Source organism: Dendropsophus ebraccatus, chromosome 3 (assembly GCF_027789765.1).
Source record: "Dendropsophus ebraccatus isolate aDenEbr1 chromosome 3, aDenEbr1.pat, whole genome shotgun sequence".
NCBI classification, from domain to species: domain Eukaryota; kingdom Metazoa; phylum Chordata; class Amphibia; order Anura; family Hylidae; genus Dendropsophus; species Dendropsophus ebraccatus.
In genome coordinates this window covers 160,575,415-160,602,103 of record NC_091456.1, presented here as the reverse complement: position 1 = coordinate 160,602,103, position 26,689 = coordinate 160,575,415, and the positions used below count along the sequence as shown (strand labels likewise).

The following is a 26,689-nucleotide window of genomic DNA, read 5'->3' as shown; positions in this document are numbered from 1 at the left end:
GAGCATATTTATATGTATTGGAACAAAGCCATAGAAACAGCCAAAGCCAATAATGAACATTCAGAGTTGGGACTGCTAAACAATGAAGAGGCTGTGGTACGGCGGCGCCTTCAACCAGCTGACCGTGCAGGTGCTGGGAGATACACCCCTACCACTCTGATACTGATGACCTATACTAAGCACAGGATATTAATATTGAAGTTCAGAAATCCCCATGATGTTCCTGAAAGCATTATGGTCATCTTGACTTATCTGAAGAGTTCATCTAACAACAGGCATAATAAACCTTTGTAGTGACACCAAGTAACTTTATGGAACAACAGCTTTGTTAAGGATTATAAAAAATGTTTTAAAAAAAAAAATTTAAAACATTTTGTATTACCTAGTTCAGTAACTTGCCGGTCGAATGGACAGCGTATTGCTCTGCCGTGTAGAGGAAGGCGCGTCAAGCAGTCATGGCAGACAGTGTGGCCACACAGCAGTAAGCGTGGTACTTTGTCTCCTTGTAATGTAAAGACATCTTCACAAACGCCACACTCCAGAACCTAAGGATTCCAGAAAACAATAATTTACTAGCAGATACATGAGAGGGGGAGAGGTCAGAGTCAATGGGACAGGTAGGAAAAATAAAATGTATCAAGTCTGAACAATTCAAAGGATAAATCCTTTTTTAATGGAGTTTACGGGACCCTTCTCAATACAAGGCTGTGCAGCAATCAGAGTGGGGCAGTGGGGACCAGGGCTTACATAGCCCTGCAGTTCCCAACACAAACACTGCTGGCAGCAGAGGGGGCCCCATCCCTCCTTACTGCTGCAACTCAACAGAAGTGGTTAGATGGAAACTGTCAGCTAGAAAGGACATCCCAAACTGCTTATATAAGCAGCGGGACTATTCATACCTTTATTGTAGTGGTCTGAGGCTCCAAACACCTAAAAAGATGCTTTGTATTACTGCTCTGAAGTGTCATGGAGGCGTGACCAGAGCACATCTTCGTCTTGGCCACACCTCTATGACTCTTCAGAGTGGCAATAAAAGGGCATCTTTCTGGGTGATTGCAGCCTTTGATAACTACAATAAACGGTATAGATGACCTCACTGTTTATATTGGTATATAGCCATGTATGAGGTTTGGCACAACCTTTCTAGGAGACAGTTTCCCTTTAAAGTGACTGTACCACCAGGCCCAGGCTGAAGCACTGGAGGCAGGCCAACCCACCCTTAGTGGGAGGAAACCCTAGCCCCTCCATGACGTGACTCCATTAGAATCAATGAAACCCTATCATAGAGGGGCGGAGGTTTCCTTTCACTAAGGGTGGGTTGGGCCGCCTCCAGTGCTTCAGTCTGGACCTGGTGGTACAGTCACTTTAAGTAAAAAAAAAACAAAAAACAAAACAAAACACACATCTTAATGAATTGTACTACAAAGTAACTTTAATTAAAACAAACTTTATTAAACCAATGTATTTTAAAAAATAAACATATATATATTTTTTATTTATTTATTTTTAGGTTGAAAATCAGCATGCCATAGTCCCAGCTTTACTAATCTGCATGACACAATAGGGCTCGTTTGCCAGCAGCAACCAATCACAGCTCAGCTTTCATGTCACAGTTGCCCATAGCAACCAATCAGATTCCAGCTTTTATTTTTTCAAAGACCTTTATAAAAATGAAAGACGCAATCTGATTGGTTGCTATGGGCAATGGCTGCGCCAATCATCTGCAGCACAAGGTTTAATGAATGTGAATACGCCATACAATATACATATAACATACTGCACCCTCCGACCCTGTCACACCGCCCGTGCAGCAGACATCACACCCCCAGTACCAATGCAACCACAACACAAGTGCAGCAGGTATAGGTGGTGACGTGGTGCAGGCCCTCTGCTCGCCATTCCCCAGTGCCATGCTATCCCTGCTGCCTCCATAGGGAACCCTCAGCTGTTCTGCTCACCTTCACCGCCCCTCCTGCACCCATGCGGCTCTGCCTGCTGATGCCCTCCATCCTGCCAGCTGAGCCGTGCCTATTTACAGCTGCGGATGCAGCCACGGCCATATTGGCAGGTCGGCCTTTCAACAGCAAGAAGGGGTGACGAGACCGAGCTAGAAATTAATATAACGTCACTTTTCTATCTAACTACCTAAATCATTCCTTTCCTAATAAAATTCTATTAACCAGAAGTAAAGTCATTAAAAATGTGGCATGCGGTCGTTCTCTGATAAGTTTAAGCGCCTATATAGTAAACCACTCCCCTCTCGTATCTAATGGTTTGATCCGAACTCTGCCAGTAGTTGAGGCAGAATGTAAACATAGACTGCACTAGACGGTAGCCATCTTTAGTATGGGCAAGAGCAAACGCAGCAAACGTCAATTTTAGTGTCAGTCTTACATAATCATCTATAATCTCGTGACAATTAAATATATATATAATGTTATATTCTTTTTGGATTGAGTAACTTTATTGCAACCGGTGCAACTGTCAAACGACAATAGGAAGGATCATGTGATCTGCTGGGGTCACGTGCGAACTATCAAATCCGCCTTTTCCTTGCCTGCTGAAGAGTTTTGTTCCGTGTGAGGCCCCGTAGAGCCCGTCCTAGGAGCAAGAGCTGCGGATACAGGGTACCCCATAGGCGCAATGGACGTCAACCAGCCTAAACAGGAGCATCTCCTGGCCCTCAAAGGTACAGAACCGGGGTGGTGGTGACTGGGAGCTGGGGTGGCCGCAGGCTTCATCCTGGTGGCTGCTTCCTGTAGTTGTGATGTGTCACTGTCATGTCTATGGGGCAGACACTTGGCTCTGGGCGTAAGGCAGGTCTCTGGAGATCACAGCAGTGCACACAGCATTCCAGCTATCACTTTACTTCTGCAGGTGAATGGTTGGATAAATCTTCATGAGCAACACCTTAAAGGGGTTATCCAGCGCTAAAAAAAACATGGCCACTTTTCCCCCTCTCTTGTCTCCAGTTTGGGTGGTGTTTGGGAAGTTAATAGAGCTTAATTGCAAATAGCACCTGACCTGGAGGCAAGTAAGGGGGAAAAGTGGCCATTTTTTGTAGCGCTGGATAACCCCTTTAAATATCAGTTTGCACTAGTTTTTGTAGGACTCCTCCCAACCCTTGCAGACCCCACCAGTGATTCCTATCTTGTGATTCTCCAGCAGGACACTACAATTTCCATTGTGCCAGGACAACTAAAGCATCAGGCATGATGTGAATTGTAGTTGTGCCACACCTGGAGGACTGAGAAGCCCGTGCTCAGCGCTTCCTCTCTCGCTTCTGTGTCACATGACTGAGATGCCTGTATTATGTATGTTGGCAGATTTGCTCACATAGACGGGGCAGAGGGGCACATGACTGCATATGTCTCTTCAGTCACGTTCTGCTGATTGGTAGCGGTAATGGTGTATTTACACAGACAGATTTATCTGACAGATCTTTGAAGCCAAAACCAGGAGCAGACTATAAACAGGGATCAGGTCATAAAGGAAAGACTGGGATCTATCCTGTTTTGAAATCCATTCCTGGCTTTGGCTTCCAAAATCTGTCAGATAAATCTTTCTGTGTAAATGCACCCTAACTCCTGGCCTCCCTATACTCTTCCCAGTGGGGAGGGGAAAGCCACAGACAGAAATAAATAGTGTTGGGCGGAGATGCCAAACTGTTTCGGTTCGGCAACATATTCTCAAAACCCGAACGCTCGGCAAGGGACTCACCGCAGCTGCAGAAATTGGGTACTCTTCTAGGAAGTCCTGGAAACATGGGTACAGCCTATATATCTAGGACAACCAGAGGCTGCATATAACTTCTGCAGGCGTGGGGAGTCAAATGCCAAGCATTCGGGTACCGCTAAACACTACCCATAGACCTTATACTGACGTCCGAATCTGCTGGTGGAGATGGGTCCATCTGACTAAAGCAACAGCACAGACTCCTTCAGGACAGTATATTTTGTAGCACAGATCCTGGCCCCCGGCCATAGAAAGGATTGGGTTTGTATACTAGAAGTAGCATGTTTCTGAAAGGGGACTAATATCTGCCATGCAACATCCCCTGTTATAGCACAGTAACTAAGTGGCTGAGCGGGTAATCCATTACCGGGCCGTAATGTACCAGGAAGCCGTCTAAAAGCAGCACTACGTGGGATGAGCTCAGGCAAGTTGGAGAAATTGCTGATTTTGCACGTACTTACAATATGTCTTGTACTGTTCCTCTGATCTGCTTGTTCAGTGTCTGCACAGGGATAGTTCTATAGAATGCCTTCCAGCAGAGAAGTCTGATTTATTGGAGCGCTAGTGCCTTCTGGGAAAACACCATAAAACAATACAGATCCTTGAACTACATGACCAAGGAATAACACAACTTATAATTATAAAAAGGCAACTAAAAACACATACACTAAAGCGCACCACCCTTTCTCCCCCACCAAAAAGAATGTGTGAATGAGGCCCTAAGGATGTTTCTGTCTACAAACTGTAATCTGTTTCTGTTAACAACACGCAGAATTGTGAATGCAGCTCTGGAGTAAAGGCCTTCTTACACTGGCAATTATTGGCAACAAGTGTTTCTCGGAACACTCATTCAGCCAATAATTGGGCCGTGTAATAGTGTCATAGATCGGCAGATGAGCAAGCAAATGCCCACTCGTTGGCTGCTGGCATCTTTTATGCAGCGTTAAACACTTAGCGCCATCGGCTAGGTGTAAAAGGGCCCTAAGATACTGTCACTGGTGATGATATAAAAATCTTTGTATGTGAAGTGGTTGTCCCCTATGGGTATATGGACACAATGCAGGTTCTCCTTGCATGGGATTTTCCTGTGTGGACAATGGCAGGTTGTGCTCCGATAGGCTGAATGCAACTATTACATAGTCAACATTAAAGTGGGAGGAAACCCCCGCCCCTATATGATACGGCTACATTGATTCTAATGGAGCCGTGTCATAGAGGGGCAGGTGTTTCCTTCCACTGGGGGTGGGTTGGCCCGCCTCCAGTGCTTCAGCCCAGCCGTGATGGTACAGTCACTTTAATTTGTAAGGACGCCATGTCATATTACGCTTCCTTTGCTGCATTGTCTTGGGCATTAGAGCCACCAATCCACATTCACTTGCCTCCACAAAGGGCCATCTGTACTTTTTGTTTTTTCCATGACCGTGTATATTGTGGTCATGTGCTGATCCTAATAAGAGCAGAATAGAGATAAGTGAATCTCTATCACACTATCTAGAGCAGAACCTGAGACCACATGCTTAATAAACTTTTTTACTTTTCTTTTATATTCTATGTATAGGGATCTGTATGTAGTAGTTTGTATATACCCTGGCATAGCCGTCCTGTAGGTCACTTAGCGCTGCCTGTTTATGGCCGACACCAGGATATGAATTATTCCATCTATTATGTGCCGTACTTCTGCTTCAGGTCCGCATCATATGTGATAAGAGGACACGGAGGACACAATGAGCTGCGGCTACACCGAGGTCACCGAGACATCCGATCCACATCTGTTCTCATGATATAAAGTGTTACAGGCATTGTGCATGTTCCAGTAATTGAAAAAATGTCTCGGCTTGTGCGCCGGCTGCGAGGACGTCGTCATTGGATGTAGCTGAGCGCTGGAAATGGAAGTCATTTTGCATTACCGCCCTGAGCACAATAACTGTGATGTGCAGAACATAGCAGCCGGCTCATTGGAAGAATTCCCACTCCGACCCCTGCCAAAATTTGATCCATGGTTTCCGGATCATTTGCCGACGTTTACTCTAAAACCTCAAAAATGTCCTCCGTTTATCCCAGTGGATGTTTCCTCCAAAGTAGATTACAAACCTTTTGATACTGTGACTGTGGATCTCGTTAGGCGCTTTGATCCCACACCAGATCTGTTAGAGTTTAAGGCTAATACCAGCAGTGATGATGACGACAAGCAAGCGGTGTCTACAGAACCAGAAAGTGGCGTATGTGATGCGCCGGACACCAGTGAAACATTAAGCAAGCAGAACACGTATGTGCGGTCATGGAGTGTATGTACACAAAGGGTTGGGAGCAAAGTTCCAATTGTTCCACCATCTCCGGAGCTGAAACGCGTCTTGGATAGACTCCAGCTGAATCCATTCCATAGAGGACGATGGACTATCTTGCCATCGGTCTGTGGCGATCGGAGTTTGGAAGAAATTTGGGACATATTGACCAGACTTACAAGACACAACGTACTTCCGAGCTGTAACGCCACAATGCAGCGAGATGTCGGGGAGATATGGCTCTTCTGCGACCTGCGCTATTGTGAGCATATTGGAAAGATAGTGAGAACAAAGTTAAAACTTTCTGGCAAAATGGACTTGTTCGTTCACAAACATGGGGTTATTCTAAGCATGTGATTGTATATTTTTTACGGATTGTATAAAGAAAATGAATTGTCCATATGAGATGATCTATATACTGGTTTTATTACAGGGGAGATTTCTGCACAATGCTTATTTGGGAGACTGCTATGCAAGCACCCCTTGGTTTTTTTAATGGAGGGAGAGGCTGCCGGACCCCCTGACTATGACATATCCTGTGAGTGCAAAAAATTGAGCATGCGGAAGGTCAACGTACCTGATCCAGCTGTCCTCATAGGAGAGTCTAGTGATCTCCATGTATACTTGATGGACAGCTGAATTGCCGACTGGTTCGGTTGACAATCATCAGACTTCCCCTCCATCCTCTGTAGCTACTATGAAAAATAAAAAATCAGGGACCAAACTTTTTATTCTCTATTCAGACTGTCATCACAGGTTTCTGACAGACAGCGCCATGGTTGCCAGTGGCAGTCCTGACAGCATTTCTAGTGCAGCATGAACATCCGTGCATCGCATTATAAGTTATTGGGGTTAGTCAGACACCATTAAAGGGCTACTCTGCAAAAAAAAAAAAAATTATTTCAAATCTATTGGTGTCAGATAGTACAGATTTGTAAGTTACTTCTATTTGAAACAAAAATTCAAGTCATCCAGTACTTACAGCTGCTGTATGCTCTGCAGAAAGTGGTATTCCTTTCAGTCGGACACAGTGCTCTCTGCTACCACCTCTGTCCATGTCAGAAAGTTTCTAGTGCAGTAGCAAATCCCTATAGAAAACCTCTTCTGATTTGCACAGTTCCTGACATGGACAGAGGTGGCAGCAGAGAGCACTGTGTCAGACTGGAAAGAATACACCACTTCCTGCAGGACTTGCAGCAGCTGATAAGTACTGGAAGACTTGAGATTTTTAAATAGAAGTAAATTACAAATCTGTATATCTGCGTACCCCTGAGCCGCCTGCATGGCAGCTTCATGGACACACAAGTAAAAATATCCTTACACTGTCTTGTTTGGAGGATAGGAGGCATAGCCTATAAAGTAAATCCATTGGTTATGCCTTCTATTAACCCTTGCAATGCATGTGTTGCAGTGATGGGTAATGAAGGATATTTATTTTTGCTAACAAATAAAAAGCCATAATGTGAGGAGAAAACCTTTTTATCTTATTCCTGTTTGTTCATCTTTTATGAAGGTTACATTCCCAAAAATGTCTTTATTTTGTATTATTAGTGCCAGTGGGCTGGGTAATTCTTATGATAAGAATAGTTGTGTTGTTCTTGTCCTCAGTAATACCTGAACTTCATATGAAAGTGTAGGAACTGTCATGGGACTCATTTACTTTTAGCCAATAGATATTGAATGCCTGACAGCTCCTTGAGGGATTCTGTCCCTATTAAATACTGATTTATCCAGGCATGGTGTTATGGAACAGGAGGAGCTAAGCAGATGGATATAAAGTGTTAGTCATATTAAAGGAGAAGTCCAGTCAGACCCATTTTTTTAGAAATAACATGCTCTCACCTCCTCCGCTTCAGCACTTGTGGCCACGTACCCCTGCTCCAGTCCCCGCCCGCTTCCTAGCCTGAGCCGGGACCGAGTCAGCGGCCGTTGTCTGGCTGAGTGAACCTCATGCATCACGACCGGGTCCCTGCTCAGACCAGGAAGCGGCCGGGGACCAGAGTCCACCAGCTTTGGAGCGGGGGGAGGTAAGAACATGTTATTTCTTTATCCTCCCCAGCACTTGCTAAAAACTGGGTCTGGCCGGACTTCTCCTTTAAACGTCCCCATTTTGAGGGGGCGCTCTGCTGCTCCAAATGAGGAAAAATCAGACTCTGGACTGTTGGTGATGCACTCGCCATTTATTAAATAAGAAATTCTACTACAAAAGTTCATCACGCTACAGATGGAGATCACATGTTCAATACATCCCCTGCGGGAAAGTTTATTTTAGCAAATATTGTATAATTTTGGGGAAAGTTTCTCTTGTCTGAATTCCCTGCTGTTTCTATCCTCATGAGTCCAATGGGCGCTCTCATACCAAGGATTAATTCATAGCATGCATAAAGAGATAACTATATATCCATCTACTTAGCTCCTCCAGCCATGCAACACGATGTCTACAGATCAGACACCTTTTTTACCATGACAGGTTCCCTTTAGGAGAAAATAAAATTTTGGGAAAGATTTATCAAACATGGTGTAAAGTGAAACTGGCTCAGTTGCCCCTAGCAACCAATCAGATTCCACCTTTCATTCCTCACAGACTCTTTGGAAAATGAAAGGTGGAATCTGATTGGTTGCTAGGGGCAACTGAGCCAGTTTAACTTTACACCATGTTTGATAAATCTCCCCCTTTGTCTTTTATTTTCATCTGTAATTCTTTCTATTATGCTATGTTTTTATAAATAATATTGTGTCCAGAAATCAATATAAATTCTGAGGTATACATTTTCTATGAAATAAAATGTAAAACTTTAGTTTTTTTAATCTGAAAATGTCAGTCTCTTGCATTCTTTCACAATGTATATAAGCTTTAAGGGATTATCTGGCACTTGTTGCTGCCCGATACATAAAACATAAGCAACATCTTACACTTCTCTGTGCTGCTCTGCTCTCCTCCTGCAGTGTCTCCGGCTCCCCCGCTGGCCGCAGCCACCGCCACTTCTGCAGACGAACTTGTCTTGCAGTGACAAACCGCTCAACTTAGGCTGCATAAATTATGGGCTGCATTGGACTGTTCCCCGCCCGACATGATGTATCCATATCATGCCGGCAGCGGGGAAACTCTTTGAATTTGTAGTGACAGAGCCATGCGGCAGAGAGGTAAGCATAAGATGGTTGTTTTTTTTTGTATGGACAGCAACATATATAAAATTTGTACATGCCGCATATCCCCTATGAGAATGCCCCTAGTGCACCAAACAGTGCACACATGAAGTACATTTTCAGAAATCCTTGTACATGGCAGACTTGTTTATCTTGATGGGAAAACACATTTAAGGAAGTACTCCAGGTCAAATTCTTTGACTGTTATCCTGATATGGAGGGAAGGTGTGAAACATTACACAGGGATTCAGAAAAGATTGAGAATCTCTCTGCCATGCACCTTCCCTTTAAAGCGACTCCGTACTCACAATCTGACCCCCCCCAAACCACTTGTACCTTCAGATAGCTGCATTTATTCCAAGATCTGTCCTGGGGTCCATTTGGCAGGGGATGCAGTTATTGTCATAAAAACAACTTTTAATCTTGCAGCGCTGTGTCTAACGGCCGGGGCTTACATTTGAATATGCATTGGGCTGGCACACCCTCTCTGTCCTTCCTCCCCACCCTCCTCAGCATTAGTAATGATCCAGGCAGATTGCTTCCTATTCCTCAGCTGCGTGCATAATAAACATGGGCTGCATCATTAATACACCTGTGCAAAGCTCAAACAGCAGTAAATGTTCCTGGATCATTCCTAATGGTGGGGAGGAAGGACAGAGAGGGTGCGCCAGCCTAATGCATATACAAATATAAGCCCCGGCCGTTAGACACAGGGCTGCAAGATTAAAAGTTGTTTTTATGACAATAACTGCATTACCTGCCGAACAGACCCCAGGACAGATCTTGGAATAAAAGCAGCTATCTGAAGGTACAAGTGGTTTGGGGGGTCAGATTGTGGGTACAGAGTCGCTTTAAGGCCAATGTATTTTTAATATACGTCTCAAGAGAGAAAGAAAACACTTTTACTCTTGACCATTAGATGTCACCACAATAGCCTGCAAAAAAAACAAACAAAAACAAACCCTCATTTTACTGCACTATAGTAAAACTGAATGGTATAGTGTGATCAATAGTTTGCAGAATGTTAACTGCGTCCCAAGTGTTCTCTGAGATTTACCAATGAATTGTAATTTTGCACTGGGAACAAGTCAGATTTTGGGGTAAGGAGATTATATATATATATATATATATATATATATATATATATATATATATATATATATATATATATATATATATATATATATATATAGTACCTGCAAGTTAATGGCTCATTCTTTGGGGCAACGCCAGTGAATCGTGAAAGGCTTGCTCCTCAGGGTCTTCTTGTCTATTTCAACGCCAAGTGGATCCATTGTGGGAATCAGAATTAGATCAGTATCTGATATTGCCATAATGAGTGAGTGCAGTCTGGTTGTATCTTATGTGTAAGGCGGGCTTATGGCTACAAGGTAAAATTTAGTCTTGCAACAAAGTTTGGCCCAATTTTTTTCTAAAGAAACTTGTATGTACGAAGCCAAAGGACACAACACCAATGCTGTATCTTATCCCCAAATACTGATTATGATAAAACAAGACTGTCATCTTACTTGAACAAGAAACTGGAATAAGAATGATTACTGTGTTCACATTTCTATTGGAGCATTTCATCTCATCCCACCCTTGACAGAATTCGGCAGATCCAGATTCAAGCCTTTGTGGTATCCATCATAAAGCATTGTGTCATGGCCACCTTATATAAGCTAAATCAACATTGCCGGAGTTTACATAGCCTAATGGTGTATTGCTATGTATATGTGTATATAAAATCCTACTGTTCCCATCATTCATGGACATGTAGGTTGCACTATGGATCAGATGTGGACTGTGTAGTCTTCTTTAAGTACATGATGTATCAAACCTAGAAGACTAAACAATATTTTTCTCCTTTTCTATGCAGTTATGCGGCTCACAAAACCAACCCTATTCACCAACATCCCAGTGACGTGTGAAGAGCGGGACCTTCCAGGTAACCGATCCTTTCCATTCATATTGTAAGCAGTATTATAAATGAGGTATATAGGCAGCACTGTCATCTCTGTGTGATTACAACATATTAGCCAATATGGCAGCGCTCTGGCAACTGCTGCAAAAAATCCCAGCATGCCTGAATAGTTCAGGACTAGTGACCTTCTGGGTGTCGCAGTGGGAGGCACATGTTAGAGAACACTGCCATATAGGCTCATACTTGGTAGTGTATTGGCTGCACACAGGCATGACAGTACCATGTCCATGCCTTCTATATCAAGTAATCTATTTCTGTTTCTGCCCATAGGTGATCTTTTTAATAATCTCATGAGAGAAGATCCTTCCACTGTGAAAGGAGCTGAAATATTAATGCTGGGGGAAATGCTGACGCTACCACAGAACTTTGGGTAACACCTCCTGTCTTCTCTTTCCATTGGGTCTTCTTCATGTGGATATATATGTTTTGGTCATACGTATTCCACCATGTTATGCCTAAGCTTCTGCTGGAAATTCTGCTGTTGCTTTTCATAAATTTAAAGTGTACGTATCATTTCATTAAACCTCATGACATGTCATAGTAACACATCAGAAGGTGTGTTTAGTAGGGGTCTGGGTGCTAAGGCCCCCTCTGATCACTAGAATAAAGGGGCAAAATCACTTGGCTGATCTGTGCCCTTTCGTTTCTGCCCAGTTCTCCCCAGGCAGAGGTGCGAATTGCCCCCCCCCCCCCCCTAACCGCCACCATCAAATCCCCCACATCTTTGCATATAGTGCCCCCCATAGTAGCCAATCCCCCCATATAGTGCCCCCCATAGTAGCAAATCCCCCCATATAGTGCCCCCCATAGTAGCCAGTGCCCACATAGTAGCCAGTGCTCCCTTGTAGCCAGTGCCCCCATAGTAGCCAGTGCCCCCAAAACAACAAACCAGTTACTCACTTGTCCGCCGGCCCCAGCAGCTCCTCTCCCGTCAGCGCACTCCCGACATCCTCCGGCACAGGCAGCGGGGTACAGAGAGACTGCCTGTACCGGAAGTGTCCGGCTGCAGGACACAGGCAGCGTCTCTGTACCCCGCTGCCTGTGCCGGAGGATGACGGGAGCGTGCTGCCAGGAGACATCAGCTGCTGGGGCCGGCAGACGGGTGAGTTCCTGGACTGCCCGCCCCTTCTATCGCCGCTTAGCTGAGTCGATCAGAAGCCCAGGAAAGTGCTGCTCATTGCACTTTCCTGGTCTTCTGATCGGCTGCCAGCTGAGAAGCGATAGAAGGGGCGGGCTGGGCGGGCGGAGGGGGTGGCTCAGGGCCGCTCACTATGCATATGCATAGTGAGCGGCAATACAGGGGGCGAGCGGGATGGCTTCCTTGCGGTGCTCGGCACTGCTTGGGAGTCGCCTTCGCTTTATAGGACGCACTTCGTTTTATAAGTGCGTCTTATAAAGCTAAAAATACAGGTCACAGAGGGCAGGGGCCCAATAGGACGCGAGGGCCCCCGGGCAGCCGCCTACCCTGCTGATCAGACAAGTGATTCTGCCCATTTCTTTTGGTGATTTTGCCCATTTGTTCTGACATGTCACCATTCTATATCATCATGAAATCATAGGTACACGTTTAACATTGTAGCCCATGATCAAAATCAATAATACAGTAAGTTATATAGTGATATATAAGTTATATAGATTTGTAATTTACTTCTATATATCTCAAGCTTTCCAGTACTTATCAGCTGCTGTATGTCCTACAGGAAGTGGTGTATTCTTTCTAGTCTGACACAGTGCTCTCTGCTGCCAAATTAATTGATGGACCATATGTTATTAGTAGCTTATTAGCACAGCCACGTGGTCCATATGTATGGAGTGTATGGAGCCAGAGGCCTCAGTTCTGATCAGGGTGAATCACTTAAGTCCTGTAAATAGACAATTATTGAATTTTTCCATGGAGAACCCCTTTAATTTATTTGATTATTCCTTCTTAGTTTCTTTGTCGTTCTGTTTTCGAATGAAACAATATACTTTTATGTAGGTATTTTGACTTTCTTTGTCCCATAATGTTATATTTTGCCTACTTCTCCTACCATAGGAATATTTTTCTGGGTGAAACATTTTCCAGCTACATCAGTGTACACAATGACAGCAATCAAACAGTTAAAGACATACAAGTCAAGGTAGGTTCCTACAATATATCGCACCCCCCTCCTCCATATGGCCGTATCATAGTGTCATCATCAGGTAAAAAACAGTCATGTAAAAATTTTGATCAGTCAGTCTGGGTGTTCAGACTCCCATCAATCCCTGGAACGAGCAGAGAGAACTGCACTGCTAAACCCTTCTCTTACATCTTGTTGCACGGACATTGTATGCACATTAGGGTCATCAATGTTGGATTTCTTCAGAACACTGCCTAGGAAGCCTTTTACTACTGCCCATAATCCTTCATTGGATCATGTGTAATGATAATTGTGTAGATGAACAGAATTTTGTTGATGGCTGACATTATTATTGCTTACAGGCAGATCTCCAGACAAGCTCCCAGAGACTAAACCTGTCCGCATCCAGTGCGGTGGTCGCTGAGCTCAAACCAGACAGCTGTATCGATGACGTCATTCATCATGAAGTTAAAGAAATAGGCACACACATGTGAGTATTGGATTGTTTGGCATTTGATTACCGGTGGCTGAAGAAGTTGGCTGCAACCCAAAGGCTGCCTGGAAAACATTGATACAGCCATAGGCTGTCTATATAATTTCCAGAACTTCCCAGGGCTGCATCCAACTTCTTCAGCCACCGGTAATCAAATGCCAAATTCAGGCATGCTCAAGTTTCACTCATCTCTATTGGGGAATAGCAATATCACTCATGTCAGCCCCGCGTATAGAATTATAAGCTGGGAATCATATTGGTCATATAGTCACCTTTATTGACTTGTACACGTTGCATTGTGCTCCTGTGTTTCAGATTAGTGTGTGCTGTGAGCTATACCACTCAGACTGGGGAGAAAATGTACTTCAGGAAATTCTTCAAGTTCCAGGTGAGAATCCCAAATAGTGGCTCTGGAGCAATAGAATACCTTACAGACCATTGCTGGTTGTGTATGTAGGTGAGCCACTATAATATTAAAGGGGGAGTCTAGTTTGCACAAAACAAGTTTTAGCAGTTGGATGTTATCCATGTCCTATCCCTGTTGCAGGGAAAGAAAGCATTTATGTCTATATCTAGATATGTCCCATAACATCATGCTAAGTGTTAGCACCCCTGTTAGCAGTGATTGATGGACAGCTGTCAGTCACTGGTAGTTCGATTTGCAGACAGTAGACTTCTAGCTATGAATGCACCTTATTCAATGGTAACATTAGACAACAAGGCGCATTATCTACTATAAGTAAACTGTAAGGTGAGCTGAAAGTAATAATCACAGCGGCGTATCACAATATTAAAACATAACATTTATTATACGGCTAAAATGTTAAAAACCGCCACAGTAAACAACACACACACAAATTCCACACCTTATTGTATCCACTGATGTGAGGTACCATGTACAACTGAGTTGCCCGCACCACAACTGGTCCTATGTATAAGGGCAACCCCACAGCACGCAGGTATCCACAGCACCCAGCAGCACATCCCTGCAGCCCTATTGAAGGCCGGACATCATACTCTGAGGGGAGAGAGTAAGAGGCTCGGTTAAGCTATCATTCATTTATCTTGTATCCCCTGAGTTTTTTAATATACTGGTTACGGAGTGTGTAATCGTGTATTGGAACACATGTTCTATGGTCCTTGGTGAACTATTGGTTCATTATATAGTAGCTGATACACCAGTGGATGACTGGGTGGATTGGAACTTGTGGTGGCTTAGCATTGACATTAATCATTTTGTCTGATGCATCTGTATATCATCTCTTAACCCCTGATGAACCGTGGCCGACACCCACGGGAAAATGCATCGGGTTAGCCTGTGTTTTTCCTATCCTTTCATTTTTGGGTGGTGTTGCCCTTATGCATAGGACCAGTTGTGGTCCGGGCAACTCAGTTGTACACAGTACCCCACATCAGTGGATACAATGAGGTGTGGAATTTGTGTGTTTTTTGGTTATTGTGGCGCTTTTTAACATTTTAGCCGTATAATAAATGTTATGTTTTAATATTGTGATACGCCGCTGTGATTATGTTTGTGAACCACGTATCCTTGGCCTGCTGTCGGTAAGCATTTGTTGTCTGTGATAGTGAGCTGAAAGTAAACCTACACACTTAGGAAGTTCTAGTAGCCGGTGGACCGATCCCTGTGTAACATGTCTTCTGTCCGAATACAGGTTCTCAAACCACTCGACGTCAAGACAAAATTTTACAATGCAGAGGTAAGTGCCCTGTAGTCTAACACAAGCAATGCATTTATTTAATGACAGACAGGATTAATTTGAAAACTTTACTACTTTTGTTTGTGGAAATTTGCACTGCCACAGCAAATCCCATTGAGCTTGAAATTATACAATATTCTACATAAAAAAAACCTGTATGTATCTTTATTAAATCTGAAATGCAGAGGTACAGTAGCATTTAAATGTAGTGGTACCATATTATGCAGGGGTACCATATTATTACAATAATCCTTTTGTGATGAAATGCTACATGATAATGAATGTATATATTGATGGCACCTCCCACTGTATGTGACCCAATAAGCCAGTGCATGCTTGTCTCTTTACTAATAGAGTAGCATTCTGTTCTTTTGCAGCCAGGGTATGTAAAACACTAAGTATCTCTTATAACATGCTTTGTATTTATATGTGGTGGTGGGTAAACTACTAATATAATACTCCAGGGACCAGTCAAGATTTTTTTAAATTTAGCATCACATAAATGTCGCCCTCAGGAGTCTCCGAAAACCAACACCATCCCTCCATTAGGTCCCAGCAGATAGACTCTGTTTAGTTAGACATAGCTGACTCATCCTCCCAATACGCAATCAGTATCTGTGGCGTCTACAGCAAGGGTTGTGGGAGGTGGGGTGTTTGGTTGCTGCTTTCTGCCACATGTGCTGTCGCCATTGGGAACAACCAGCATTTTAAAGCGACTCTGTACCCACAATCTGTCCCCCCCAAACCACTTGTACCTTCGGATAGCTGCTTTTAATCCAAGATCTGTCTTGGGGTCCGTTTGGCAGGGGATGCAGTTATTGTCCTAAAAACAACTTTTAATCCTGCAGCGCTGGAATTAGAAAGCAATCTGCCTGGAGCATTCCTAATGATGAGGAGGGTGGGGAGGAAGAACAGAGAGGTTGTGCCAGCCTAATGCATATCCGAATGTAAGCCCCGGCCGTTAGACACAGCGCTGCAGGATTAAAAGTTGTTTTTATGACAATTACTGCATCCCCTGCCGAACCGACCCCAGGACAGATCTTGGATTAAAAGCAGCTATCTGAAGGTACAAGTGGTTTGGGGGGGGTCAGATTGTGTGTACAGAGTCGCTTTAAAGGGGTCTGTCATGTTAAACAAGCAGCTAGATCTGCAGGCTCCATCTCATAGAGCAGGAAGAGCTGAGCAGAGTGATTGATTGAGATATATATATATATATATATATATATATATATATATACAGTCTCTGAATGTAAGTCAATATAGAAGACTATGTTAATTTTATATCATCACTGAATACTCCAATAGTCACTTAAAAAGTACCTTTTATTATATCATTTAAAACACCAAACACTTTATTGCACAGCCATCACCTTTGCACTTTGTGCCACCAATTTTTTACACAGGAGAGTCTATTTGGGCACTCTTCAGACCTTGTAGCATGTTTCTGGTACCCAAATTGTCCTCTTCTTATATGTTACACTGTATATGTTATGTCAACACAAAAAAAAAAAAAAAAAAAAAAAAAAAAGTGTTTGGGTACTGTTCAGACCTGGTTGCGTTTTTGATGCGTTTTTTTTGTCTGTCCATGCGTTTTTTGCACCCAGCTCTTCCTCCTATTGCATACTATACAGTGCATATAGCCATTAGTAGTGGTTATTATCCGTGTGTATTTTCCAGCCGTGTTCCCATATTGCACATATCATTTCATATTGCACTCGTATAATGGTCACAGTCTTTTATATTGTGCTTAAGTATCACGGTTAAAGTCACTACTAAATGTCCCAATTTTCCATTTATAAATTTTCAAACAAGAAAATATTTATTTGCTGAAGATATGTTACTTCCCTTGTTCATGGGGTTCACTTCAGTATTCTCATGGTCCGGCCCAACGCGTTTCCGCAGCCTCTCATCAGGGGCCTTGCTGCTTCTTTAACTCTGGAGCTCTGGGACGTCTGTTGTGTGCTGGTGCATAGCTCAGATTAAAAGTTGTTTTTATGACAATAACTGCATCCCCTGCCGAACCGACCCCAGGACAGATCTTGGATTAAAAGCAGCTATCTGAAGGTACAAGTGGTTTGGGGGGGTCAGATTGTGTGTACAGAGTCGCTTTAAAGGGGTCTGTCATGTTAAACAAGCAGCTAGATCTGCAGGCTCCATCTCATAGAGCAGGAAGAGCTGAGCAGAGTGATTGATTGAGATATATATATATATATATATATATATATATATATATATATATATATATATATATATATATATATATATATATATCTATATCTATATATCTATCTATCTCAATCACTATATTTTACTTCCTTTTCAAGTCCTTGGCCGCACCATTCTTACCATGGACAATTTTGTCCCAGTTCTTGTAATGTTATGGATACTGGATGACTTTTTTTCTTTTTTTTGTCTTTTTATTAAAGAAAAAAGACAATACAAAACTGATGAGCTCATTGTGTAAGAGCATCAGTAAACAATAGGACAGCCTTTTTTTTATATTTTATAAGAAACAAAAAAAAATTGGAGTATACTCTGGGATAGACTCTTTAGCTGTACACACGTGACACAGTATATAGCTTGTACTAATTCTATGTGACGCGGTAGTTTAATGTTTATTTTGATCTAGCATTCCTGTTCTTTACCATTTAACCCTCATTTCTTTCTCTAATTTTTTTTTGTTTTATTTCCTCCATTAGAGTGACCTCAGTTCTGTGGTAATTTTTATTTTTTTTCCCATCATTTTATTTAATTCTGAAGCGCTACTCAAAACTCTTGTTTGCGCCTGTTTAACAACTCAATCTCATCCTGAAATTGCCGCCCAGTGGAAAAGCAAGTTCTCAACTAAATATTCATTTTTATCAATTTTTTTTTTTATTATTGGATTGTTCCACGAAATGGCCTATATAGTAAGATTTGTTCTTTTATTCTCAGGTCAATAGTACATTTTTTTTCAATATAATACATCAGTAATTAAATTTTCGATATTCATTATATTTATTTCTTGAAATTAAAGTGTACTACTTTTGACATTCCATAGAGTCACAAGTTTTGATCAGTCCGGGTCTTAGTGTTCAGACCTGTACCGATCGTGAGAACGCATGGGGAAAGGACTGTGCTGCAGCAGTATCTGCTCCCCGCTGTGTAACTGAAAGAGTTGGGCTCTATACACTTACATTAGGAGCCCGATTGTAGATTTGTTTCCTAAATGCAGAATGGGGCAACTTTCTAATTAGTCATTTAAAATATCTTACTATTTAGCTGTTATAGTAAGATTAGTACAGTCTGATGGACCTTTTGCTCAGATAGTACACAGGAGGAGGGGAGAGAAACCTTGAAGGACATCTCACCCAGGCTGGAAAGAGAGGGGAGAGCAGACAGAGAATATCATATAGGTTGTATACATATATAGAGAGAAAATAGAGCTCATACAGAAAACTGTAGAAGCAAAACTAAGCAATTCTTTCATAAGAAATGTTTTTGCACCATAATAAGTAGAAAGCAACAATAAGATGTCTGCTGTAAAAGAACACATTAACTTGTTGGGTATCTAAATATTTATTTGGTGAACCTGCTTTTCCACGTTGATGCTTATTGTTAACTCCACTTTTTCAAGCTCCACTAAGCCTTTCACTTTACGCTGAGAATCGCTTCATTGATATTTAACCAATAGCCCAAAATATGATTCAACAATTACCAAAGCAATGGATTGTGGGATAGTAAACTGTTTCATCTGAAAAAGAAAAATTGTAGACTGGTTTGAATTGTAACTCTAAACGTCTTCAGCTTTCAGTTGATTTCCTTTAAAAGGAAACAATGTTTTAATACCAAACGGACTGGTGTTCCATCTCCTGATCACTCTTCCAGGATGGCCTGCAATTCAAATGGCATTTTGCCAAATGTTTACATGGATATGCTTTATTCACAACAACATTAACATTGGAAAACAAAGCATCCATTGTCTAAATCTAACTGCAGCTAAAGGTGTTAGGTTTTTTTTCTCCTACTGTTTGTGTCATCACCAAAGGGATATTACCATGAGGTGTGTAAGAATCTGATCCTATCCCCCATCCATTGCTTGATCCAATCTACCATATAACTAACTTTGCTTCTGATTCTTAAGTTTGGGATGCCGGTTGGAACGCCCATTTTAATTGTGGAACCTTTGATTTTTTCAGGCATGACACTAATGACATAACAATAATGATGATGATAAAGCTTATGGTGCTAATGATCATACTGATTTGCATTGTGTCTGCCTCTGGTATCTTAAGGCCTAGTTTTTATTATGTTTGGATTTGCAGACAGATGAAGTGTTTCTTGAAGCTCAGATTCAGAATATCACCACATCACCTATGTTCATGGAGAAGGTGTCTCTGGAGCCCTCAATAATGTACAATGTGTCTGAGTTGAACAGTGTAGACAAGGATGGTGAGGGGTAAGGACTTTCATGGTTATTCTGTACAATGCTGTACCTGTCAGCAAATTTTTGTTGACTAAATTAAAGTATACAATAGAGCTTCATGCCCTGAATCAGGTTATGACTCTTATTTCAATCCGTCACTCCAGCACTAAGATATAAGTTTTACATGTTTTATTCAAATTGTTGCAATTGTGCTGCAAAAGCCCAGCAAGGTTGGGACTGTCGATCTAAATTGAGTGGATGGTTACATTTAGGTATGGGGACTATATATTGCTGGGCTTCTGCGGTCCTGTCTGCTTTCTTTCCTGATTTGCAAAAAGGCTTCCAAAACTTATATCTCAGTGATGGATTGAAATAATAGTTATATTTCCTTGTTCAGCGTAGGAAGTCCTACTTTAGTCAAAAGTTGCTGATAAACAGGTATACTAGTTCTTTGAAGGAGATACAGCTAGTGTATGGAGTCCGATGACCAACTCATTAAAAAAAAACAAAGAAAACTGTAGAATTTTTTTATGTTGGCATCAGGGTTGTGGGGTTGGAGTCGAAGTTGGAAAAAATGTACCATCCCCGATTGCAGCTTTAAGAAAATCTTCCAAAAAACTTAATATGAATTTTAAAAATGTTGCTTATCAATATATTTTATGTTCTATCAATCTAAAGACCCTATTTATTTATTAAAAAAAACTTTCTCACATACATTTAGTTAGAAAGAAAGGGTGAAGCATAGTAATAAAACACCAGACCTATTAGATAAGGTGGTCGGGGTAATATATCAGTAATAAAGCACTGGCCCTATTAGATAAGGGTGGTCGGGGAGAAGTTGTCGGTCACTTTTTGGCAGTTTGTTTCTGAGCTGGAAGAATCCATTATGTGAGGGGAGATCTGTGCTGTTCTCTTGCTGGATGACTGTATATGAGCAGAAGTGTAATATGAAGATATCCTGTGTAATATAGAGGAGGAGGAGAAGACATAAGTAGTGCAGCAGTAACCTCAGTCTGGTGTTTTCTCTCTAAGAGGAGATTGCGTGTTTTTCTTCAGTGTGCAATGGCTGCAGCAGGCTGTGTGTGTCTGGAAGAGAGAGGGGGGCAGAAATTAAAAGGGTATTCTGAGCAACAGTGAAAAATCTGGGCGGGGGAACAAGGCGCGGTGGGAACATAATAGAGAAGACCAATTTACCCATCTCCATGCCCCCCAGTGCAGCATCATGGCTCATGTTCCCTCGTCAGGTGGAACGGCCCCACTCAGTAATGCCCGCTCAGCCAATCAGTGAGTTGGGCGGGGCACAGCTGCTTTCACTAACTGGCTGGGCGGGTATTTCCTGCAAAGATTCAGGAGCAGGGACGTTGACAGAGTGGTGATAAAACTAGGCCCAGGTTTCAGTTCTTCACGACATGGAGACTGAAGACTGGCTGCATCCACTGCACACAAAGAAATTACTCCAGTTTCTTGTGGAATATTAGTAAGAAGCTGCTGAACCAGATCTACTTTTCACCAGTGTGTTAAATAACTCCCCTGGTGTCCGACTGGCCATTTATGAAGGAGTTGATGTCGGAGCTGCGGGTTACCAACTCCACAGCCCTGTTTGGCATGCTTGCAAATTTGTCCAGTTAGCTTCTTTAGGAAGGTTAAAATCTGCAACAGATCTTCATCAAATCCACAGTGTGTGAACATACCCATATAATGATTAGGCATTATTAACCTAAAGCCAGAAAACCATTGTAATCATAGGCTTGTCTATCAATTTTTGTTTCTCAAGTGACTCTGTGTAATAATAACCTCTGTCATGCAGGTTGTCCACATTTGGATCAAAGACTTATTTACAGCCGCTGGACACACGACAATACTTGTACTGCTTGAAGCCCAAGCCTGAGTTTGCAGAAAAAGCTGGGGTCATCAAAGGGGTCACAGTGATCGGCAAGCTGGACATCGTATGGAAAACCAACCTAGGGGAAAAAGGACGACTACAGACCAGCCAGCTCCAGAGAATGGTACAGAGTAGCCGCAGAGCCTGATCTCTGGACTAAGCTTCTTTATACTAAAGTTCTCACTTGTTGTCTTGACCACAGCTTATTAATAAATGCTGCTTATAAATGTTGGGATTGTGTCCGTATGTTCATATTTCAATTTGCTGTGAGTGTGTGCACAATAAAGTGTTAGAAATAATGCCTTTTTTGTTGTTTTTCAGGCTCCAGGATATGGTGATGTGAGGCTGTCACTGGAGACCATACCAGATACTGTCAGTCTGGAGGAACCTTTTGATATCACATGTAAAATCACTAACTGCAGGTAACTTCCTCTACCCTTTTCCACAGGCAGTTGTGTAATTTTACATGGCCCGATATGCCGGATAAGTGAGCGCCGATATGCAAGATCGGCGTTTGCTTACAGAGCCTATTATACGGCTTGACCATCATCCAGCAAGGGATATATAATATATATATATATATAGCCCTTGCCTTTAAGTGTAAAATAATAAACATAACGCATTACCTCTCCACACTCCCTGGTGTTATGTTCTTCAAGCTTTCTCTCTGTTCCGCAGCTGCCGCTGGCACTTCAGAGCCGGTCTCAGAAGTGACAGGCAGCTCAGCCAATCATTGGCCGCAGCACTGTCCCTTCTCGGCCAGTGATTGGCTGAGCGGCCTGTCACTTCAGAGACTGGCTCTAAAGTTCCAGCGGCAGCTGTGGGCAGAGGGCAGATGCACTATTATAAGTAAGTAGCAATGCCCGGTCGTCAGCCGATGATTTTTCAACATGTTGAAAGACAAAGATCAGCCGATGACCGTTTCTTCCAATTGTTGCCTTGATTCCAAGAAGCGTTAATCTGCCAAATCAGCCTGTTTAGGCAGTTTATCACTCTGTGTAATAGGGTTTTAGTGCAATACCTTAACGCCTGTGTCTAAATACCCTGACCAAAGCAAAGTACCGCCACTTCCGCAGGGTATATAGCCTACCAGCCCCTGCACTCTTGAGTCACAAGTTATACCACTGGCTGCAGAAACTTAGGGTCCCGATTAATAACAGAAACGAGCAGCGATCTGCTACATCAGCGCTTGTTTACTGACTCGATAATCGTTAGCAATGTCTGTGCAGCCAGCCCTTGCCCTAAACTATACATTACCTCTCCACCCTCCGGTGGTGTTCTGCCCTCTGCTCGCTTTCCAGAGACGCTGCTGTAGCTTTACAGCAGTCTCTGAACTCAAAGGCCAAGTAGCCAATCAATGGCCTGGAGAGCAGAAGAACATCGGGAGCGTGGTGAGGTAATGTTATACAGTTACTACTTTTTGCACAATTTTCAGCCATTTTCTTGGGATCACCTGGGTGATGGAAGAGCTTTAGCTGCTGTCTCTCCATGTATCACATTTAATATTCGCCTCAGTAACCCATTATAATGTGGCCATTGTGTCTGGCATTACAACTGAACCCTATTTACTTTAATGGAACTAAGCTGCAATACCCCACAAAGCCCATGGACAAGACTGGCATTGATGCTAAAAGAAAGGAGCCATTTACTTCAGTGCACAATAATCAGCCTGGAGATAGTGATACATCCTCTAACATTCTCTTTAGCAGTGAAAGGACTATGGACCTGGTTCTTGAAATGTGCAACACAAGCTCCATTCACTGGTGCGGGGTTTCAGGCAGACAGCTCGGAAAACTCCACCCCAGCTCGTCCCTGTTTCTAACGCTGACGCTGCTCTCATCTGTGCAGGGACTCCAGGTGAGGATAGAGTAAGGTCTTCGCTTTGTGAAAAAAAGAGGCACAATAAAATGCTTTACAGAAAAAATTTAGGGACATTTATCAAACTGGTGTAAAATAGAATTGGCTCAGTTGTCCCCGGCAACCAATCGGACTCCACCTTTTATTTTCTAAAGACTGTGAGGAAAGAAAGGTGGAATCTGATTGGTTGCTAGGGGCGACTGGGCCATCTCTACTTTACACCATGTTAGATAAATCTCCCTCATTATTTTTCGGAGTCATGCAGTACAGATTATTGGCAATGAAGTAATAGAAAATGTAACTCTTTTCTGCCCCACACCATACATGCTTCTTAAACAAAGCTCTAAACAGTTACAGTACAACGATCTCTGAGTCCCAGCTGCTGTGCTCTAGAGATCTGAGGGGGTGAGACTGTCATGGCATGGGGTGGCCGTAAATGATAAAGATTGGGATTTGAGAAAACTCCATAAGCAGCTATTAATGCAAAAAAGGGGTCGGTGGAGTCTCAGTTGTGAGTCTCAAAACACTGAAATAGCCAGATATTGCCAAAAAAGGATGCGTTTTGAACAATTTTTTTAATAATGGAAGTCAATAGAAAAACGGACGCACAAATGCATTAGTTTTTTCCATTAAACGGTTCTGTTGGGCTGGGTTCACACTACGTTTTGCAATCCGTTTTTGGAAAAACCTGATGCAACTGTGCGCACCTGTTTTTCCATTGACTTCCATTCTAAACAAAACGGATCAAAACGTTTCCGTTTTTATTTTTGACGGATACAAAAACGTGGTTCGTTTTTGTGTCCGTCAAAAAAAAAAACGGATGTTTTGATCCGTGTGGTTTTTTTTTTTGTTTTTTTTTTATAATGGAAGTCAATGGAAAATGGATGCACACAGTTGCATCCGTTTTTTTTTTTCCCATCCGTTTTTACAAAAAACTGATTGCAAAAACGTAGTGTGAACCCAGTCTAAAACAGCAAAAGCGCAGTGTGGACCCAGTGCTCACTCCACTACTGTACCTATAGAAGCAGATCCAGCTAGAGACAGGGAAAATGAGTAGCAGGCCTCTGATTTATTTGGTCGCAGCTAACTCTATACCATAGGCATTTTTTTACAGGTGCCTGAGCATCCTGCATACTCTGCTAGTAATATACTATATCATAATAAGCATGTCCAGTATATTAGGCTCTTTTCACACTAGGATTATATCATTTATCCATACCAGACAGATGGCAGATATGAAGGGTATGTTTTAGAATGTGTAATATGTGTACTGATAAATCCTGGAGAGGCTCACTAATTTGCTATGGAGTCAGGTTTCAGTTGGTGTCCCAGTATTAGCTTAAATAGCAGAGAAGGTGTGTGTGTGTGTGTGTGTATATAATATATATATATATATATATATATATATATATATATATATATATATATATATATATATATATATATATATATATATATATAATTTTATTTTTTTTTTATATATGTACACAAACATATATATAATATAATACATTTTTTTTCTTTTTTTTTTTTTCTTTTTAATTAAATAATGGTGAATTATTTTTCTAGTGTGGTTGTATTACTAACTGCTATATATATTATTTATATTACAGTACATTAATACCCATTATCCTCTGTATCTGCTTCTTATTCCTCCAGAGTGTTTCTGGCCTGCGGCTAACAGACACATTCCTGAAGCGGACCTATGAGTATGATGATATCGCCCAGGTCTGTGTAGTGTCATCAGCCATCCAAGTTGAAAGTTGACTCCAGAGATTATTTCTTTAATTTTTGGAAACTTTTAGACCCTTGTCTCCAGATTCCCAAAGCGAGCGACCAACATAGCTCAAGCCCACCGTATCTCCCCAGATGACATGACTTTGAAGCACGCTGTATTGTTTTTGCGCAGCCAGTGCAATTGTTATTTTTAAAAAGAAATCTTGTGTTTTACCGCACTGTATTTTATCTCACGTTCTAGGAAATAAAGTGTAAATATGCATTTATTTATTTTATAGAACTGGTTAGTCCCAAAATAAAGAAAAAAAAAAAAGATACAAAATAGAGAGGACCTGTCAGGAGATTTAGGCTAGGGCTATATGCCAACATTTGTTGCACCACAGTAGATCTCACAGGTTGCAGTTTGACACTTAAAAAATAACCAAAAAGCAAAGAAGTCTCAGGCAAGTTACTGTTGCGTGGTGGCAAAGTCCTGCAACCAAAAATCAGTCATGACTGTTATGTTGCAGTTGTGCTATGTTGCAATGTGGCACTCACTGCTGCGTCATCTAGCCCTACAATTCCCTACAAATAGTATAATATACTAAAACACTCCCTTACTACTGCTCTGCTACAGCTTTTGAGAGAAAGTTTTAAAAAGTGCCCACTAAGATGAAGTGTCCACCAGGTGGCTCCACTCCCAGGTCTTCTCTTGCCTGTCTTGGCCTTGACAGGTCAATCAAGCTGAGTTGGGTAGGGAGAGGCTAGAGGGTAGCCACCTAGCTGACACTTAGGCCAGTGTCTGCCACGTTTTACAAGTATGGTTTCTCCAAAAGCAACAGCAGAGTTCTTTGCAGTGAGTGAGCCTGGTGGTATTTCATGCTGTCTATGGTTGGGGCCGCACAAATCTCTTGACAGATTCAATTTCATGGTCGGTATAAGTGTAAATTCGATTCTCTCCACTAGTTCTGTTGTGTTTGGTGTTTTGGGGGGCAATTTGGGTTAATTTTATGCTGTATAGTTACATGTTCTTGTAAAATATAATGATTTTGTAGGCTGACAGAGTTTTTTCTTTTTAATAAATCTCATGTTCTGAATTTCATGACAACCCCTTTAAATTGTTTACTGTATGGGGTATGAAGCTTTAACAAACTTTCCTTCATTACACCACATCTCACCTGTTGTACCAGGTTATTCCAATATTTTAGCTACAATTTAACACATTTAATTCTGTATGGAAATGTTGCCTATTGTGGACCAATTATTGTATCACTGCAAGGGCAATGTGGTGTACCCCCAAATTAGGATAAATGTGCTGGAGACTATGTAAGTATGTAATTTTATCTGTAAATAAAGGATTAAAAAATA

General features: G+C 42.0%; 3 protein-coding genes across 6 annotated transcripts in view; 2 read left to right on the top strand and 1 right to left on the bottom strand.

Moving 5' to 3' along the window:
* Positions 1-2,079, bottom strand: part of TRIM23 (tripartite motif containing 23) — a 10,998-nt gene extending 8,919 nt beyond the window's left edge. The window contains exons 1-2 of the mRNA XM_069963008.1: positions 1,959-2,079; positions 383-545 (exon numbers count right to left, since the gene is read on the bottom strand). Coding sequence (XP_069819109.1) covers positions 383-545; positions 1,959-2,060 — 265 coding nt within the window. The 5' untranslated portion in view covers positions 2,061-2,079. The remainder of the gene's footprint in view (positions 1-382; positions 546-1,958) is intronic.
* TRAPPC13 (trafficking protein particle complex subunit 13) lies at positions 1,819-26,689 on the top strand. Of its 4 annotated transcripts, none has more exons than XM_069963010.1 (13): positions 1,820-2,689; positions 11,044-11,112; positions 11,419-11,518; positions 13,184-13,268; positions 13,613-13,740; positions 14,059-14,131; positions 15,417-15,461; positions 18,161-18,178; positions 19,766-19,899; positions 21,674-21,872; positions 22,070-22,170; positions 23,458-23,605; positions 25,265-26,689. In XM_069963010.1, exons 1-13 carry the CDS (start codon positions 2,644-2,646, stop codon positions 25,370-25,372), a joined length of 1,254 nt encoding a protein of 417 aa, XP_069819111.1. In that variant the 5' UTR covers positions 1,820-2,643; the 3' UTR covers positions 25,373-26,689. The 4 variants fall into 4 exon arrangements, with proteins under 4 accessions (XP_069819113.1, XP_069819111.1, XP_069819112.1 ...); XM_069963009.1 differs by having other exon boundaries at positions 2,010-2,689; positions 23,455-23,605; XM_069963012.1 differs by lacking the exon at positions 18,161-18,178 and having other exon boundaries at positions 1,819-2,689.
* On the top strand, positions 4,150-7,169 carry SHLD3 (shieldin complex subunit 3). The gene is made up of 2 exons (XM_069964904.1): positions 4,150-4,159; positions 5,614-7,169. The coding sequence occupies exons 1-2, from the start codon at positions 4,150-4,152 to the stop codon at positions 6,372-6,374; spliced, it is 771 nt and encodes a 256-aa protein (XP_069821005.1). The 3' UTR covers positions 6,375-7,169.